Here is a 14,235-nt window from a genome sequence, read left to right as displayed (position 1 = left end):
AGTATGGTACCACCTGGCAAAACAAGCACAGTAACTTTGGGGTGATGCACCTTAAGCTGCCGTATCAATTAATTCAGGACTTTTTTGGGGAGGGGGTGAATGTCAGTGGTCAGCAGTTGTGCTGCCACAGCAGAGGGCAAAATCCTCCCAACACCAGAGTATCGTGTGATGTCCTAGCACAGGTGTCCAGCCAGCCTACAGCGTTCACCCCATGCCTGCCAAAGGGCCATTCCCGCCTGCCAGACCTCCTTGTCCCCAGGCTGCCACCAGCAGGGCCCACAGAAAGTGAGACAGCCATTACCTAGAACTGCCCGGAAACAGTGGGCCTGTTCCAGTGAAGGAGTGGGATGAAGCGAACCAGCACGAGAGCTTGTAAAATTTCAAACACCTCCGGGAAAGCAGAGAGGATGCATAACATGGCCTTCTCCATCCCACCACCCTGCCCCACAGCTGCTCGGCTGTCTCACCTGCTCTCAGACAGGCTTTCTGTGCTTGAGGAGAGGAGCCTTCTGCTTACCCTCCGTGCAGACCTGCGTCCTTTGGGCAGGCCGTGTGTGCGCAGGGGGTATCACAGAGACTACAGACGGAGCAGCCCTATCTAGCCCTAGTGCCACCCCACAGGGCGGAGCTCGGTGGGGAGAAAAGCAAGTGAAAGAAGGCGAGAAAAAGAGGAGGAGAGCTGAACAGGGGGCCGGACGGTGGGAAGAGCAGAGACGCAGGGAGGGAGGGAGGGAGGGAGGGAGGGAGGGAAGGAAGGAAGAAAGAAAGCGGAAAAAAAAAGGAGGAGAAAGGGGAGGAGATGAAAGGCGAAGGGAGAAGGGCGGACGGGGCGGGGAGGAGGCGAGAGGCCGGGGAGGAGAGGCGGGAGGCGGCTCGGCAGAGAGGGACGGGACGGGACGGGACGGGACGGGACGGGACGGGAGCGAAGCGGACCCAGCGCCCCGCGGGCCATGCGCCTCCTGGCCACGGCCCTGGCCGCCCTGCTGGCCACGGCCCCGGCCCCAGGTAAGCAGCACCGCGGGCGCGCACCGGCCGGCGCCCGACCCCAGGCAGCCCCTTCCTGGCCGGGACCGGGCAGTGCCCTCGGCCGCCGGCGAGAGCCGGGGCTCCGCCTCAGGCGGCCGCCCGCCCCTCCCCTCCGCGCCGCCGAGCGGGGCCGCGTCGTGCCGTGTGCCCCCCCCGCCGTGGGCACCGGGGAAGGGGCTGGGGCAGCGGCCCCGAGCCGCAGGGGCCCGGGCACCGGAGCGGGGGCTCAGCGAGAGGTTAGGGGTGCTGCTGCCCGGGGAAGGCCGGCACCCCCGCCGCCCCGCTCCCCTGCAGCCGCCCCAGCGTGGTCCCACACCCCGTTCTGCCGCTGCCGGAGCGGGATCCCGGCAGCAGCGCTTCTGCACAGCGACCTGACTCGCAGCTGTGTTTTCGAGAAAAAAACCCGCCCCAGGCAGAAGTTTATGGGAATGTGTCCTCTGCCACCTTCTGTGCCAGGCGGGACAATGTTTAGCTGCACCGCCGAACTGCAGGCAAAGGGAGATCTGTCCTTGTTTCTTGCACAGGTGCCTAGACCCCACAGGCATCCAGTGGAAATGGAGCCCCTAGGTCACCTGTGAAAAAACCTTCTCTACTCAAGACCTTTATGCCTCCAAAATCAAAGCTGCCTGGGCCAGCGTTGTGTCCTAGAGCTGCGAAATGGACACAGAGTCCAGAGCTGAACTTGAAGCGCAGTGAGAGTTAGGGGATGGGGAAGCCCTGTGCAATCAAGGTTAACAAAAGCGTTGGATCTCCACCTCAAAAGGGCAGGAGATGGTGGAGGCAGAGGTTTGATTCAAGTCCGTCTTCAGTCACTGCAGAAGCTTTGTCCTAGAAGGAGCCCCTGACTTGTGAAACTTGCAGACAGATCCATTCAAGTGAAAACAGCTGGTTGCTTTCGGTGATGTTGCTAGCCAGCTCCTAATTATTTTCATTTAAACAAAGCACTTTGCTTCTCCTGTCTCATCTGCTCTTCTTACTTTTTAATTTCAGAGAAGTCAGAATAAAGCAGGCTTTGACAGTAACACTGTTTCACAGAACAAACAATAACACAGATAAAAGCCGTCCCATATGCTTCTGGTCATGCAAATCCCAGATTGGAAAGTAGCTACCCTGACAGCGTGCCTCTCTGAGGGCTGAGAGAAAAAGTCTTAGCCCGGAAGGGTGGGTTGTAGATTCTGCCTGTCAGTCTCCATGGAGGAAGGAAGAGGGGCCTATGCATAATAATAAACCTGATTGTGAGCAGTGGTGCACGGGAGTAACTCTGCTCATGAGCATCTCCACCAAAGTAGCTGAGGTTCTTCCAAAAAAACACAGCCATGCTGAAACTGCCCATCAAATGTAAGGACCCAGCAGTGACTGTGGGACCTTTGCTACTCTTCCAGCACAGGCAGAGGGGCAGCCCTGGCATAGGCAGGTTTCTGGCTGCTAAAAATATAATTTTTACTCCTGACAGTGTCGTGAAAGTGTTTTGCTATGTAATGTGGCAGACAACAAAGTCCAAACCTAGCTAATGCTTGGAATTGAACTGCTATAAGTGAAGTGGACTATTTTCAGAACAGGATTTTTCAAAACAGAGTTTAGTCAGCAGTAACCTTCCCTGACTCCCAACAGCCAAGTGAGGCATGCAGGTAGAGAGTACCTAAGAAACAAACGGCGAAAACACCAGGATGGGGGCAGCTAAGTGAGCTGGTTACAAAAAGAAATGAGAGACATGTTTGATGATTAAGCACACTGTAAAGGAATCCTAAAGTCTTTGACTCACTTTCCTCCATTTTTCTATAAATAGTTTCCCTTTCCAAGCAGAAGCAAGACTAAAACTCTTGGGGTGAACTCCACCTGAGTGGCTACACCATGCTATACTGGGAAGGCAGGAGAAGAAAAAGATTGCTCCCTTGAAGCAGCAATCTGAAGTCTAGAAATTCAGTGCTCTCTTCACACACAGCCTGCTCTCCTGGAGCAGGAGGAGTCTCCTGTCTTGGCAAGGAGCGCATTACGGTGGTAAACCTCATGTTGGGGCTGATCCAGCGCTTGCCAAAGACAGGAGGAACATTTCCACTAGTGTATGGGAGCTCTGGATGAGGCTTTTCCACAGAAGAGGTAAATGACCTCTTTCCTCCAAAATGCATCACTGTTGCTGCTCCAACGGCAGTGGGAGGATAAAGTCAAATGGACACTGCTTTTCTGTTTCATATAAAGCATCACCTGACCCTGTTCAACGTAAGATGAGAAGAGATCCCTGTAAAAGCATCAGGAAATTTCCAAAGCCCTGCCCATTGCTGCACTTGTACAGCCACAGCAACAGGAACCATAGAAGGAAGATCAGGAGTTGGGTTTCCATTGATCAGACAAACCTTCAAGCAACTGGCCCTCTGAAGTAAATAAGCTTTCCAACATGAATGATGCAAAATTTTATATTTCCTTATAAAAATGCATGTCCCCAGAGGAAAGTAGAAGCCTTAGGTATAAAACATCAATGTTTGTATGAGTGTAAACAGCTATAAAAGGATCAGATACTCCACATACAATGCTGCTTTATCTTCTTGCAGAGGCTTCCATCATGACTGTATCTGAGTTCCTCCGTATTTTCTCTTGGGTACTTTTTGGCACTATGTTCTGCCTAGTTTCGAATTAAGCAATGATTCTTTTGCCTTTTATTTTGGGACTCTATTCCACAATTAATCCTAGCCAGCTTTTTCAAACAAGAAGTTCACATGTCAGGAAAATGACATAATTGTTTTTCTTTACAGTTTTCACAGCATGTTCATAATTTTGGTAGGAAAAGTTTGGGTTTTTTTATTTACCCAAACCACATTTTTATAAATGATTTATTAAACTTTTATACCCTAACTAATTATGAGAATCCTAAAAAAGTGTTGAAATTCCTAAACTTATTCCTTTTTTAATGAGCAGCACAACCTTCAAAATTTAATCTTATTTCGATGGGAGAGGCAGCCATCTTATCTTCAGCTCTGCCTGTAAAGCACCAAAGTCAGGTAGTTCCAGCAAGTAACAACTGAAGTTTCATGCCTGGAAAGCTTTTGGTGGTATTCAGCCTTTATTTTAAATTTCAACATCCTGTTCTACTTTTGTGCTTTCTACAATCCAAAATAATCTCTTGCTTTGGCACTTAGATGAATTGCACACACAAACAACATGCACAGATAATTATAGCAATAATCTGGGCCATGCTTAGCTGTGCTTTGTTAAAGAAATTAAAAAATATCCCTTTCCATATGCAACTTATTCTTCATAAAGAAAAAATAATATGTATTTGGAAAAAATACACCATTCAGTAAAGCTTTCTATTGAAATGACACAAAATAATTATTATATGATTAATTTTCAGAGGGTTCTTCTCAAGCAGCTGCAATGTAATTTCTTTAATTCAGTGGATTTACCTTAAGTAAGGTGATACCATTCACCACTCCATTTCACAGCTTCACTGGGGCCATAAAACCAGTGTCTCTGCCTCCAATACTATTTCAGAAATAGAATGGGAATACTTTACTTGCCTATTTTGAAGATAAATATATGTTTGTGTTTCAGGAGCTGATGTCAGACAAGAGTTTCTGCCAAAATGCTCATCCCCTTTGTTAAAATGTTCCGAGCTGATGTGCTAGAAAAGTGTCCAGAAATGAAAAAATCATTCTATCAGAGTTGCAATTCTCATTAGTATTTGAGTACAGTATATTCACATAACAGGAAGTTTAATATTCACATTTTAGAGGACATTTCATGCTTTGCAGAGTGCATTGCAGGGAGTACTTGCTCACTGCTGAAATATGGTTCCCTCTCTAGTGGATGCCATCAGACTGGTAGGTTACACATGACAAGTCATTTAGTGAACGCATTGCCACAATATGCCATTGGTCAAAAATAGATCAGTCTCTGATATGACTAATGAGAACATTCTTAATGTACATTAGGAAGGAAATAAAATGAGTGTTGATTCCCACGCCTCAGAAAATCAGTCCAGCATAAATCAGGTCAGGAAAGAAAAATCTTCCTCTATGAACAGCTGTGGACTTCTTTCAAGCTTCACCAGTACTGGCTATTGTTAGAAATCAGGCAGAGAGACAAACGACTGGTCTAAGCTAGGTTCGTGATGAAGAACAGGAAAAACAGGAGTCAGAACGGAATGGAGAAATGGAATAATAATTTGTCCCAGTATAATCTCATGTCATATTTTGTCATGAAAATTATGTCAGATTAAGTAGAATTTGGAATCAGAAGGACGAATCTGACAGATGTAACGCAGACTTGAGATCACCTTGTGATTATGACAAGCAGAATGTTGCTTAAAACAGAGAACACGGGGAACTGTAAAGTGAGGAGCTGATTACGGGCTTGTAGGGAGGTTAGTAGTCTGTGATCATCTAGGGAATGGTAGCATGTAAGGTTTGCACAAATGATGTCTAAAAGAAGTAGACAGAAGCATGCATGTTGAAATTATGTGACCTTATCAAATTAGCGTAAGATTGGGATAACGTGGGAAAAAACTGAGGACCAAGTAACAAAAGTGGAGCAGAACTTAGTAAAGCTAAGTCATGTACTTGGGGATTAGTAAGAATTTCTTTGATGCACTAGGAACTGAACTGCAAATGACAAAGAAGGGAAAACACCCAAGTATATTATCTGATTATAACCTGACATATAATCACATGCGAAAATACCATGAAGAAGGACAACATAATTGTGGGATATACCAGGCAAGGTATTTCTAGTCAAACCTGGGAAGTACCGTGAGTATTTCACGGGAATCAGTCTATAATTCCAATCATCCACTTTAAAAAAAAAAAATCACAAGCAAACCCAAAATTTAGACTGGAACCAATGCAGAGGAGGGCTGCTAAGGTAGATAGGGAAGCAGAGACGCTAACAGAGCTGGGCTTATTTAGCTCAGCAAAGCGAAGGCTGAGACACCAGATAATTGCTTTTTCTATGAGGTCGGGAAGCAAGCCCTAGAGAAGAAAACAATATATAAACTTAAAGTTGGCACAGGAACAAATGGTCATAAATTTGCTAGTGAAATAATTTTGTCTGGAAATCCTAAGAAGGATGCAAGTTGCCAGAAGAGCTGGATGTGGAACAGCTTTCCAAAAGATATTCTTGGCTCTTGCTCCAAGTTAGCTTTAGATAATGCTTGTTCAGACTGACAAAAGGTTATGTGATATTGGGCCTATGACAGCAGCAAGGTGTCCACTTGAGCCCTATTTGATTAATTAGTGAAAGCAAGAATACTAGAGCAGACTTACTGAAGGAGGGCCTTATAGCATCTTTAACGTTCACATAGAGACAGAAGATGTCAGGCTCTAAAAGCTCATTCAATAGCTGCACACTGAATGGATGCCACCAGTTTACCTGCTATGGACCCGCATGCCGGCACAGATTATGGTGCTGTTGTGCCAGCATGGTGGATTCTTACCATGTTTTCTTTCCTTTGCAGATGTGTGTGAGGCTTTAAATGTGACAGTCTCGCCGGGACCAACAGTGCAATACTCCGAGGGAGATAATGCTACCCTTTACTGCCACATTTCTCAAAAGAGAAAGACAGACAATTTGCTGGCTGTGCGGTGGGTCTTCGCTGCATCACCTACCCAGGAGTATCTGATGATCAAAATGACAAAGTTTGGATATGTCCAGTATTATGGAAATTATACTCATCATTTCCACAAGCAAAGGCTTCACCTTCTTAAAGAGAAACATGGAACTATGTACAAATTTCTTATTCTAAGCCTCCAGCAAACAGATCAAGGACATTATATATGCAAAGTCCAGGAAATTGGCAAACACAGGAATAAGTGGACAGCATGGTCAAATGGCACAGCAGCTACTGAAATAAGAGGTGAGAAAACACATTTCAGTTCTATAATTTTTCTTGTCCCATGATCCCTTTTTTCCTCTCTGGCAAGTTTATCCAGAAGACATTTAAATTTAGGTTATTTTTAAGTGTTATCTGTGGATATGAGTAGAAAATCTAATGCTCAGCTTCTTTACTTACACATTACAATGTAAACATTATTCAGCCCATAATAAAATGTGAAGAAGTGAGAAGATTGGTAGATTTGTAGAAGATAGTCTATTTCCTGTGCCTTTTACCAGAATATTGGTAATTAAAACTCCTTTACATTCAGCTACAGGTCTCTACAACTTTGCTAGTGAGAATAAACAAATGTTATTATTATTTAATGACAAAGAGACAGAAACAGAAAGAAATGAACTTATTTTCTGAAGAATATGTAGTGAGTCAGCCAGAAATAGAAGTTTTGTATTTTAGATCTCTGTTTTGTCTCTCTCTTGATATTTTCATTGCTTTTAGTTCTAGTTGAGCAACAGTTGGGAAGTAGTATTTCCAGTATCAGTTCTGTGCTTTTATTTAGAACACTTTTATCCAAAAAGCAGAGCTAGAAAAGCAGTGACCAGTCTGCTGGTATTGACCTTCAGATAAAGAAATAACCAGCAAGGATTGAGGGTTTTGGATCATAGATCTCATTCTGAAAACGGGCCTTCTCTTTGGGACGGGAGAGTTCAAATCTAATGCCACCACACCCACACTTTCAGAGGTGGGTGAAAGTGGATTTCAGAGAACAGACTCCTTTGAAGAGGTGGTTGAGCTCAACATTTGTGCCATTAGCGCCAGCTAGAAAACTAGCCCCCTGCTTGTGGCTTTATAAACAGAAAAGTTGATTTTCCACAGGGCCAGCTCTAAAGATAATGCAAAAAATCAGGGGTGACTGCTTGGTCCATGGGTCTGGAAATTCAAGAGGCTCATCCAGCAACGACAGAAAAAATTGTGGGAGAAAACCATACTTCATGTCCTTCATGAACCGTAATTAAAGTTTCTGCCATTCCTATTCATGCTACATTTATCGTTGTGTGTAGACCTCAAAGGTTATTCCTGTAGCTGGGAAGCTCTAATCCCATGTCTTTACCTTACGTTTTAGTGAAAATGGCCCTAGCTCTGCTCTGAAACCAGTTTTGCTCTGAGGGAACTCCTTGGACTACAGGCGTTTTTCAAGATGGATTTGAACACATTTATGTAGTCTTAATCCAAAGCACTTTCCTTCAATGTCAGCTTCACTGGTGTCATTCAGATTTCCGTATTTCTATACCAGGCATTGTTACTTCCAACAGTGCTTCAAATGGATGGCCAGGGCTGAAGCTTTGCAGTCCTGCAAACAGGGCTAGGAGGCCACCATACAATCCTGGAGTCTCCTAGAGGACAGACCACAACTTTCTCCAGTACTTTGGGGAAGAAATTCTGTGGATAACTTGAGGGATGGGCGCTAGAGGGCCATGTCTGGTGTCAAGAGACAGAGAGAAGCAGTGAAGGAGGAAAGTACTGTTCCATCTGGGGGCTAACATTATACTCACTGTACTACCCTTCCCCTCAGAGCCTCTGCACCAGACCAGTTAGCACAAGAGTAGTACAAGAGTAGTACACTGAAAGGTAAAGTGAATAACGAGTAATGTGTTTCTTGCATGAAGGACTTGCAAAATAGACCAACAGATGTACCCAAGATATGCAGAACAAGTAGTAGGCTTGCAGGATTTAAAAAAAAAAAAAGAAAAAAAAAGAAAAAAGCGAGAAAATCAGATGGAGAATAATTTTTAGGATGTTCCTGTGATAATTTCATTTCATATGGCAGGTCAGCAGTTTAAAGAGTGTTTTCTCATTCACTGGGTGATGGAATTTCTTAAATGTCTGTAGTGAAACTTACGGACTTGTCAGGAGTGCTTGGAAAGACAATGAAATGTTCCAGGTAAATGTCAGCAGAAGAAAAAGCAATGCAAATTATTGTCAGACCACTTGTCATCCCCTCCCTCACAAAAAGCCACTCTGCATCTTTCAAGGCTACTCAGGTTGTTGACAACTATAACACAAAAACCTCTCATTGCTCTTCCTAGCTAAACTGTGGGGTTCAGATCAATTTAGTTATCTCAAAGAAGGAAAATGGTAACTCTTAAGTCCAGCCATTAATTACTTCCCCCCCCCCCCCCCCCCAGTTTTTAGGGTTTATGAGTATATAGTCAGGGTGGGGATTTGCGACTCACAACTTTATCTTTCTGACAGTGTCTGGTCAGCTGTATTGCTTCTCTCTGCATCAAACGTGATCGAAGCAGAGCAGGAAGCCTGAGACCAGGGAGGACGGCAGGCCCACCTGTACACTAAACACACCGACAGTACGCCCCGTGGGGATCCGAGGCAGACACCACCACCACCCAGCCCCCTCGAAAGACCGTTTATTCTAATGCTAAATCCAGATTAAAGATACTAAAAGACATCTGGCAAATAACAGATCTTTAAATGCCATAGCAATTGTTAGCTGCTAAAAGCCTCTCTACTGGAAACAAAGGACCGCCTCAGCTAGCATTCGGTTATTGCACCGTGAGTGTACAGGACTTGCTACACGTGGGAGGGAAGGCAACACTTTTCAGAATGGTGGTAAAGTTCCCAACTTCCCAAAAGAGAACACTTGGGCTTTTTGAGGAAATTTTCTTCCAAACACATTTTGTGGTTTATATTATGATCAGTTACGCTTTTTATTGCAATGGGATTTACTTACATTACAGTTAGATCCAGGATGCAACAACAGGAGCAATGCAAATTGTCTGAAGCATTTGGATACTTAAATTGTACTGCTTGTGCTTTATCAAATAATGCAACACTATTTGAACAAATCACAGATGCTCTCTTGTCTAACATTTTATTCCAGTCAATGTGTCTGCAGTTATGCTCAAATTCAAAATAGTGTCTTTATGCTAAAGCACCAGGCAGATTTCTTACAACCTTGCACATCAAGTGGATGCTGAAATAGCATTTACGCCCCTTTTCTTGTTCACACAGGAAGAGGAGGTCACTGTGTAAGACAGAAATTTCCAGATGGAATGGAAAAGGGTCATTCTGCTTCTTCAAAATCTGACTTGCTCTTGTAGCAGAAAAACCGTGGGGCAGTTGAGTACACAGTCTTTTTCAGCCACCAAGCATAGCACTTCAAATCAAAAGACCTCACCAGGTTACAGCTGGGTCTGTAGTATCTACTGCTGTTAACTTATATTCAGATTTTGTAATGTGCTAGCAATTTTGCAGGTGTGAGTTTGTGTAGGCTATTAAGAAGTTGCAAATGTATTTGCTTGCAACACATGAATTTATATATATACACATATTGGAGTTGTGGAAGAACAATTGAGTTACAAGCTACAGTTCCTTAATGGGTAATGATGGTAGTTAAAAGTTTAGCTACATATCTGGCTTCTCCTTTAGGGACAAAATACATTTCTCCAGAAAAGGAGCCTCATCTGATGAGGATTGAGTCCTTACAGTCTTCCGTTTGTGGACTCACATGTCAACTACAGCAACTTTGCAGTTCTTTCAGAAGGCCCAGCTGAAATTTGAACTGTTGCAGTTTGCTTCTTTTGGTGTAGTGAATACAAGACACCAAATAGGATTTATAAAAAGGCTACTGTTAAATCTTGGTAATAAAACCAAGAGAAGTCCATGTCCTGATGTTGCCAAGAAGTGTCTCCTACTCCAGCCATTCAACATCTTCCCGCTAAGCTAAGGTGAACCTTTTCCCCTTCCACCATCTTGTTATCAAAGGCACCTGTTCTTTTCTTGTGCTTGTGTGGTCAATGTTAGCCTAAAACCAAGTCAGTGATCTTCATTATAGTACGGAATACACCAGAAAACAGTTTGAGAGGAAAAAAGGCATCAGAAAGATGTTTCTCCCACTGCCTTCCTATCAGAAAACTCAAAGTAGTGAGTAGTCTTCTCAGAATAATATGCAGCACCTCCAAACCATCATTTGCAGTTGGTAATCCATCAAGCCCACTGTGTGAGGTACTGCACATCTCTTAGGAAGAGCAATGCATGTTGCAAATTGTTTACAATTCAATAGAAGAGACTACATGTGGGAGGACAAACATGGAAAATTAGGCAGTCCAACTATAATCCTGCTGGCATGAACGACACAAACAAGTAGAGATATAAGAATCTGCCTTGTTGGGAAGTTTATGTGTCAGAGTCTGAGTTCTACTAAATATTAGTCACATGTGGCTTTTTCTAACCATAAAAAACTTGCAAGAGATAGGAATGCAAGATTTTTTTTTTCTCCCAAATGAACAAAAGTCCTTTTTTTTTTCAGGGAGGGTATTCTAAAATAATTGCCAAAAATCTGCATATGTGATGCTTTCATGTAACAAATGAGCAGGTCTGTTAAAATATTCAGGATGAGCTTCCCATCACAACTGAAGAGAAGACTTGATTAGTCCTGAAAGCAGTTCCATATCCATTGAGTTAGCCCCATGCCTCACATCCCTACAGGGCACTCCGTAATGAATTCCTTTGCAGTAAGATACTTGTTGTTCAGTGATTTGCCATGTGAACCTGTCTTGGAGGTTCAGACCTCACTGGCAATCTGAAGGACATCACCATACTCCTATTCCATTGCAATGGCTACTAGCAGAAAAAAATCATGGAATAACAGAAGTGAGATTATCTATTCTGATGTCATCAAAAAATGTCGGCATGCATAAACAATCAGGCTGAGGAGAGCAGAGAGGGTTTTGATCACTGATCCAGCAGTCAGAGCATCGGGATTCTAGTGCTAGGTTGTACAGCTGTTATGATATTGACGTTTATCCATTTGCTCAGAGCTCTGTAGTCTGTCCGCCTTCTGAAACTGAGGGGACAATTCTGTGCAAAATCTGCAGCTATTTTCCCTCATAATTGAGTTAGAACATAGTCATTCAGTCAGCCCTTTTTCTTGTCTATGAAGGCAAGCTGGTACAACTTGTGGTCATGCAGTCTTTCTTCTCAGGAGAAAACTCCCACCCACAGGCAGGGGAGTTACTCTGGCTGAGAACTGAAGCTGTTCTGCACTCAGCAGTCAATGGCCATTGATACAGCAGTGACAGAGCAGTTTGCATTAGTTGATATATTCAGGCTGATCTGTTCCTACACCTAAGCCAAGGACACTGGGCGTAGATAGATGCATTCTGCTTTACAGCTCAGATATGCAATCTCTGAAGCATTTGGACATGCTTCGAAGTCCATGCGTACATGGGTGGTTTTTATTGCAGATAGGCAGGTATCATATCCATGTATCTCTAAAAGGCACAGCACAGAAGCCAACTTTTGAGGGAATTAGGAAGAAAAAGAACTCATGAGCAGTACTCTCACTTGTGGTCTCTCAATGTGTTATTTGGGTGCTGTTGTAGGAACTGCAGGGCAGTTCAATCTGCCAAGGGACATCCACAAGAGCTTTGAAAGGAGGGCAATTTGGACAAAATTAGGGGCCTACAGAGTCAGTCTGGAAGCTGGGGAAATGCTATTATATTGGCAGAGATCACTCCAGTGGCAAGCATTGCTAGAATGACTTCACTGTTTTTTTAAAAAATCTGTGCCTAATATGTCTGGCTTCAAGTCAATTCTCAGGAAGCCTTGAGAGGTGTGTCCTTCAGTAAAGCTACTGCTCTTCCAGTTATATTTTTCCTTAACACCTAAGACTTAGAAATAGGCTACAGTGTTAAAAATCCTTCTTAATGTATAACTACAAGGGAAAATAAATTCCCATTCTCTTGAGCAAAAGTTGTTCATCTCTCTCATAAGTAGCCTGTTTTCGGACAGAAACACAAATTGCAACCCTAGAGGTACAAGTTCTGGGTAACGCAGAACACAAAGTCAGAATAAAACCAGCTACATACCACATTAATGCCAGCTTTTTCCCTGGGATACTCAGACCATCTCCACAAAGCCATTACAGACCTTACAAGCACAGTGCCACCCTATTTTAAGGCCTAGGCTCTTCTAAAGTGTATTTCTATCCTCTTGTTGTACTTCACTGCATTTAACTTTCAATTGAAGAGCCACACATTGCATCTTCCCAGAAGATGACAACAGGGACGCAGTCTCACAAGCCATAAAGGATTCGTGAGGGGTGCCAAGCCAGATGAGCTTTGCTAGAAGACATTTTTATAATGCTGTTTTAGAACTGAAGTGTTTCATTGAAAGGTAATTATCCTGTGAGATAAAGCAAGATCTTGGTGCACTGAAGCCTAAGGCAGAACTATGTTTACTTCAAGAGGTCTCAACATTTTATGTCACACATTTTCAGTTCTTGTCATGTCGTCTTTGTTTTTTTTCAGTGATTTCATCAAAATCTTCTGATCATCCCACTTTCAAGAAAAAACATGAAGCTTGGAAGTTTTTTGAAGGTAAAGATGCATGTAACTGCTACTCGTTGTATACAAGATGTCACTTTAGTTCAAAGCTACAGTACAACTAAAGTGCCCCAGTCAGGCCCAGTTTTGCTAGTTCCTGTGCAAACTCATGTCTTGTTTGAGAAACCATGCCATAGAGTACAGGACGTGCTGGAGAAAAGAGAATGGAAGGCTCCAGCTTCAGGTTCTCATACATTTGTTATGGTCAATGGGAAAATAACCTGTGCCTGGCTAATCACGCAATGCAAATAAACTCCCTTATCCAGGAAGGTGCTGAGTGTGTCTGAAGAGGTACCAAGCACTCTGCACTCCCACTAGCCTTAGAGACTGTTCACCTGACATGCTCTGCACTGCAAGAGCAGCCCGCCTGCTGCCCCAATCCAGAGCAGCAGTGAAGCACCAGCATGGCCTCTGCAGCCACTCCGCTGCGCTGCCTGCCAGGCCGTAGTGCTCACATGCAGGCTGGCCTTGATTCTGCAGGGACCCTTGCTGTTTAAACCACACTTTACAAACTATATAGTGCTGTGTATGGGCAACGAAGCACAGAACTGTGGGTCAAGGGTCTAGCTCCAGCAATGCTATTTTCTACAAGAACGCTTGACCTCTGAGGCTTAGTTTCCTCTCTGTGAAGCAGGAAAGAAGCCAATATACCCCCCTAAGGACATTTCAAGACACTAATGGGTAAAGCGTCCTTAAAGTACTCTATTTAGTGTTCTAGTAAAAGCAGAAATAAGTCATTAAAGATTTCTTCTCCCTCTCAGTGGAATACTCCATCTTGATCTGCCATGGTACAACTCCTGTCCGCTCCAGTGGGAATGTGTTATGCCACCTGAATAAAAGCCATAAAGGGAGACTGAGACGATAGATTGAAAAAATAAAAAAAGAAATGTACAAAAATTTCAGCCAGTGCTACCACCAGAAGCAGCAATCACAGACTTTCTTCTTTCTTCTTCAGCCAGTCAGCACTCCCCACCACCACCACTTTTC

The 14,235-nt window shown here is 43.8% G+C and overlaps 1 protein-coding gene across 3 annotated transcripts in view; it reads left to right on the top strand.

Annotated features, from left to right (window-relative positions):
• The first annotated feature begins 908 nt into the window (after window positions 1-908).
• VSTM4 (V-set and transmembrane domain containing 4) overlaps window positions 909-14,235 on the top strand; it is a 60,920-nt gene continuing 47,593 nt past the window's right edge. For all 3 annotated transcript variants that reach the window (XM_075423373.1, XM_075423372.1, XM_075423374.1), the window contains exons 1-3: window positions 909-1,005; window positions 6,473-6,871; window positions 13,174-13,242. In XM_075423373.1, coding sequence (XP_075279488.1) covers window positions 951-1,005; window positions 6,473-6,871; window positions 13,174-13,242 — 523 coding nt within the window. In that variant the 5' untranslated portion in view covers window positions 909-950. The remainder of the gene's footprint in view (window positions 1,006-6,472; window positions 6,872-13,173; window positions 13,243-14,235) is intronic.

The sequence above is a fragment of the Opisthocomus hoazin genome, chromosome 6 (assembly GCF_030867145.1).
Source record: "Opisthocomus hoazin isolate bOpiHoa1 chromosome 6, bOpiHoa1.hap1, whole genome shotgun sequence".
Taxonomy (NCBI): Eukaryota; Metazoa; Chordata; class Aves; order Opisthocomiformes; family Opisthocomidae; genus Opisthocomus; species Opisthocomus hoazin.
Note: the sequence above shows the minus strand (reverse complement) of the source record. Positions and strands in the feature narration are given on the sequence as shown.